Source organism: Lissotriton helveticus, chromosome 10 (genome assembly GCF_964261635.1).
Source record: "Lissotriton helveticus chromosome 10, aLisHel1.1, whole genome shotgun sequence".
NCBI classification, from domain to species: Eukaryota; Metazoa; Chordata; class Amphibia; order Caudata; family Salamandridae; genus Lissotriton; species Lissotriton helveticus.
Genome location: NC_136071.1, coordinates 845,558,896 through 845,563,888, shown reverse-complemented (window position 1 = coordinate 845,563,888; position 4,993 = coordinate 845,558,896). Strand labels below are relative to the sequence as shown.

At 56.3% G+C, this 4,993-nt stretch overlaps 1 protein-coding gene across 1 annotated transcript; it reads right to left on the bottom strand.

Moving 5' to 3' along the window:
• Positions 1 to 1,056: 1,056 nt before the first annotated feature.
• LOC144784123 (uncharacterized) lies at positions 1,057 to 4,564 on the bottom strand. Its single transcript, XM_078662804.1, has 2 exons — positions 3,454 to 4,564; positions 1,057 to 2,702 (listed from the first exon to the last, which is right to left on the bottom strand). The coding sequence occupies exons 1-2, from the start codon at positions 3,761 to 3,763 to the stop codon at positions 1,057 to 1,059; spliced, it is 1,956 nt and encodes a 651-aa protein (XP_078518930.1). The 5' UTR covers positions 3,764 to 4,564.
• Positions 4,565 to 4,993: the final 429 nt, after the last annotated feature.

Below are 4,993 nucleotides of genomic sequence, written 5' to 3'. Positions count from 1 at the left end.
ACATCAGAGCAACAGGCCCAGTGTCCTTGGCAGGGCAGGGTACAGCACATCAGAGCAACAGGCCCAGTGTCTTTGGCAGGGGAGAGCACATCAGAGCAACAGGCCCAGAGTCCCTGGCAGGGGAGAGCACATCAGAGCAACAGGCCCAGTGTCCTTGGCAGGGCAGGGTACAGCACATCAGAGCAACAGGCCCAGTGTCCTTGGCAGGGGAGAGCACATCAGAGCAACAGGCCCAGAGTCCCTGGCAGGGGAGAGCACATCAGAGCAACAGGCCCAGAGTCCTTGGCAGGGGAGGGCACATCAGAGCAACAGGCCCAGAGTCCTTGGCAGGGGAGAGCACATCAGAGCAACAGGCCCAGAGTCCCTGGCAGGGGAGAGCACATCAGAGCAACAGGCCCAGTGTCCTTGGCAGGGCAGGGTACAGCACATCAGAGCAACAGGCCCAGAGTCCTTGGCAGGGGAGAGCACATCAGAGCAACAGGCCCAGAGTCCCTGGCAGGGGAGAGCACATCAGAGCAACAGGCCCAGAGTCCTTGGCAGGGGAGAGCACATCAGAGCAACAGGCCCAGAGTCCTTGGCAGGGGAGAGCACATCAGAGCAACAGGCCCAGTGTCCTTGGCAGGGGAGAGCACATCAGAGCAACAGGCCCAGTGTCCTTGGCAGGGGAGAGCACATCAGAGCAACAGGCCCAGTGTCCTTGGCAGGGGAGAGCACATCAGAGCAACAGGCCCAGTGTCCTTGGCAGGGGAGAGCACATCAGAGCAACAGGCCCAGAGTCCCTGGCAGGGGAGAGCACATCAGAGCAACAGGCCCAGTGTCCTTGGCAGGGGAGAGCACATCAGAGCAACAGGCCCAGAGTCCCTGGCAGGGGAGAGCACATCAGAGCAACAGGCCCAGTGTCCTTGGCAGGGGAGAGCACATCAGAGCAACAGGCCCAGTGTCCTTGGCAGGGTACAGCACATCAGAGCAACAGGCCCAGGAACACACCCACATCGCTAACAATGGTGTACTGTAGCACACCTATGTGTGGCACAGGCGTCTGAGGGTGTTGACAACTCACTCCTGGCTGTCATGTGGAGTGGAACCTGGCTGTATGTCAGGGACTGCAGGTCGACTTGACTGGTGTGACAGAGGGACATGTGGTGTGGCTATAACAGAGGGCCTGCAAGGTGGAGGGCTGTGCGGACCAGGTGGCACCGTGGCACGTGGAGGTGGAGTCATGCACGCCCTTGACACAGTGTGGGTGGGAGAGGTTGGAGGGGTGCCCTTCCACTTCTTTGGAATATGAATTTGCTTCCCTGTCATGGGGTTGATGGGAAGTGGCGTTGACACCACCTGCACACCCCCCAACTGTTCCACTTCAGGGGCAGAGACTGCCACTCCCTCTGGAGAAGTGCTTGATCCTGCAGTACGCTTGTGCTGGCTACGCCTCCGGACCACTTTAGCCTCTCTGGAAGGTGTACCCCCCACAGTGACCACCTTCCCACTTACCCCAGGGATGGCCACTACACTGCCCTCCTGTCCCTTCTTGCCAGGGATGGCCACTACACTGCCCTCCTGTCCCTTCTTGCCAGGGATGGCCACTACACTGCCCTCCTGTCCCTTCTTGCCAGGGATGGCCACTACACTGCCCTCCTGTCCCTTCTTGCCAGGGATGGCCACTACACTGCCCTCCTGTCCCTTCTTGCCAGGGATGGCCACTACACTGCCCTTCTTTGCCACAATGACTGGGCTGGTCACAACAGGGCTTCCCTCCACCTGCCTCGATGTACTTTGTTCTGGGGTTGATGTGGTAGGTGGGTGTGTCCCTGTGTTCACCCCAGGTGTAGTTATGACATCCCACACATCCTCTGTGGGCATAGCAGAGTCAATATCTGGTGATGGCTCAGCAGCATGTGAGCCTGATGTCTGACACAATGTTCTTCTGGCCTTGCTCTTCTGTGACTTCACCTTGTCTGTGCATATTGGGGGGTCCCTGCCCTTCTTTGGGGATGGAGTCTGTGGACGGGATTGTTTGCTTTGGGTCTGAGCTGTGCTCCTAGTGTTGTAACGTTTACTTGATGTATGTCCCAAGTGCTCACTGTCATCTGATGTGGCCACTGACTGGGTGGACGTCACAGGCACCTGAGCTGCAAAGGGGGCATGTTGGAGGGCTGACGTCACTGTACCTGACAATGACAGGAGTGTACGATGTAGGCCACCCACGTCAGAGTGTATGCCCTCCATGAATGCCAGAACCTGCCCTATTTTGTAATCGTGGGCACTGAAGGCATTCAGCAGGGCGGTCTGGCCCACGCAAAGTTGCCGCAGGAGCTCTACGCACTCTGCACTGAGGGCAGCAGGGGGGACAGGTGCAGGTGCTGCGGTGCCATGTGTGAATGTCACACGTCCCCTCTTAGTGACACGGATACGGCCAGCCCCAGAGGAAGTGGATGGGAGGCTGGGCAGTGGCCGTTGGTAGTCAGATGCAGCAGCAGAGTCCCCATCCCCTGTGGCTGCTAACAGGGACTCATCCCCCCTGCCATCAGATGAAGTGGTACTCTGTGTCTCAGCCACAGATTCCTCATGCATACTCCTGTCACCCTCAGTAGCGCTGGTGTGGTCAGTGTCACTTTGCTCCGTCTCACCCTGCTCTGCTGCCGCTGTCGTGCTGGTCTCCCCACCACTTTCAGGATCATGTTCCGCCGTGGTGTCTTCCGAATCTGCATTAGTGACAGAAACATGGTTGTATAAGTGTCATAGTCTGGTCACACGATATCAGAGCAATGCAGCACATGAGAGGCCTAGAGCTACATGGTAACCACCACACCCTCAAATCATTGTGCTGCTACACACCAGTTACACCACAACTGTGCCTGTCATGCGGACAAACAGGCAGGAGTGGACCAATGTCGATGACACACAGCACTACACCCTGCCCATGGATGGTGTTCCCCTAGCCCACATGGACCTGCCCCACGGACATGATGTAGCCACAACTAACATCACCACTTCCAGAGCCTAAAGGGATCCAGAGGGGAATACACACACCTGTTTTGTCTACACATGCCACATTGTCAAATAGGCCATTACAATCACCATGTGCCAATGTGGGTTCACATTGTTGTCAGATGTGTGGGCCACTACCATGCAGGTGCATGCAAAGTAGACTGACATGGTGTAACACTCATTAAGTGGACACAGCTGTACAGCATAATAGGGACTACACCCACCATCACAAAGAAGAGTGACCATGTGGACAACAAAATATATGTCAAGGACTGAAAACTGCAGCCAGGAGCTGCAGAGTAAGGCCATGGTGGGCCAATGCCTCATACAGACACACATCACAGTTGCCACTCACATCACATATCACAGCATGGCAGCACACGCACATCACATGTGTCACCGCAGACACAGGCACTCTACACATGCATCCACTCCCAGACAAACTCTCCCTCCCCGGATACTCACCATCGCTGTCTTGCTGCTGAAGCCCCTTCAGACGTGCATCCAGGTCTGGATAGGTCACTGCCAGTATGCGTGCCATCAGCGGAGTCATGGTGCGGCGTGCCACACGCCCTGTGCGTGGTACCATCCCCAACTTCATCTCTGCCACTTGCTTAGCCAGCCGGCTGATGTCGTCCCACCTCTTGTGACAGTGTGTGTGTCGTCTGTTTGATACCCCCAGGGCTCGCACCTTTGCTGCTATGGCCCTCCAGACAGCCTTACGTTGGTGTACTTTGAGCTGCAGGTATGAGAGTAAAGAAGGACTAATGAACATTTACACATTGTCATATGTCAGCATCTATCAGTACAGCAGCCAGACACTGAATCTGGACGCACAGTGACCCCCCTCCCTCCAGAACTGGGGGTACCCTCACAAGGCCACTCTGCATGGCATAAACATTAGTGAATGCATGCACACATTGAGCTTCGTAGTCTCCATGATTATCACACTGAAGAATGATGATTCAACACAAATGCATCGACAGCACTGTGTAAATCATAAATTGTACAGGGCATTGATGTGGCATATCCACTAATCAGTGTGCAGCAACTGTAGCATGTAAGTTGGCTGATGGACAAACTTTGGAAGGGCAGCCACTGAACCTACTCTGTGGGGCACACTGACTATGACTACAGGGGCACCCTGAAATTACATCACAAGCGGACACTGTCCAACCAGCTACAAGGCAAACAACCGTTGGTCATGTCTGCCCCAAAAAGTAGCACATCCCACTCACACATACAAGTATTGGCCTAGGACAGAGTCATAATGCAAAACACACACTCCCACCACCTGCAAACATCTTGTCTGTCAGTGTTTGTCAGCACCACACATCCAAAATAACATACAGCTGCATCATGAATACACGTCTGACACCACCCTGCCCTACTGCTCCCTACATGGTGACTTACCACGACATTGGGGCCACCAAACAGCCGTGGGTACTGTGCCAGCACCTCGTTCACAAGGACATCCAGCTCCTCACTCGTGAATGGACTGGCACGGATCTTATCTGTTCTTGACATCCCTGTGGATATGGCAGACCTGTGGCGGAAGTGAGTTGTGAGGTGTCCCAGGCAGCAGGCTCTGTGAGCAGCAGGAGAGGGTCCCATGCAGCAGCAGGAGAGGGTCCCAGGCAGCAGGCTCTGTGTGCAGCAGGAGAGGGTCCCAGGCAGCAGCAGGAGAGGGTCCCAGGCAGCAGGCTCTGTGTGCAGCAGGAGAGGGTCCCAGACAGCAGCAGGAGAGGGTCCCAGGCAGCAGCAGGAGAGGGTCCCAGGCAGCAGGCTCTGTGTGCAGCAGGAGAGGGTCCCAGGCAGCAGCAGGAGAGGGTCCCAGGCAGCAGGCTCTGTGTGCAGCAGGAGAGGGTCCCAGGCAGCAGCAGGAGAGGGTCCCAGGCAGCAGGCTCTGTGTGCAGCAGGAGAGGGTCCCAGGCAGCAGCAGGAGAGGGTCCCAGGCAGCAGCAGGAGAGGGTCCCAGGCAGCAGGCTCTGTGTGCAGCAGGAGA

Coding starts and splice junctions, on each gene's coding strand:
- LOC144784123 (XM_078662804.1), bottom strand. CDS start 3,763: ATGTTCATTAGTCCTTCTTTACTCTCATACCTGCAGCTCAAAGTACAC. Junction 2,703..3,453: donor TCAGCAGCAAGACAGCGATG/GTGAGTATCCGG, acceptor TCACTAATGCAG/ATTCGGAAGACACCACGGCG.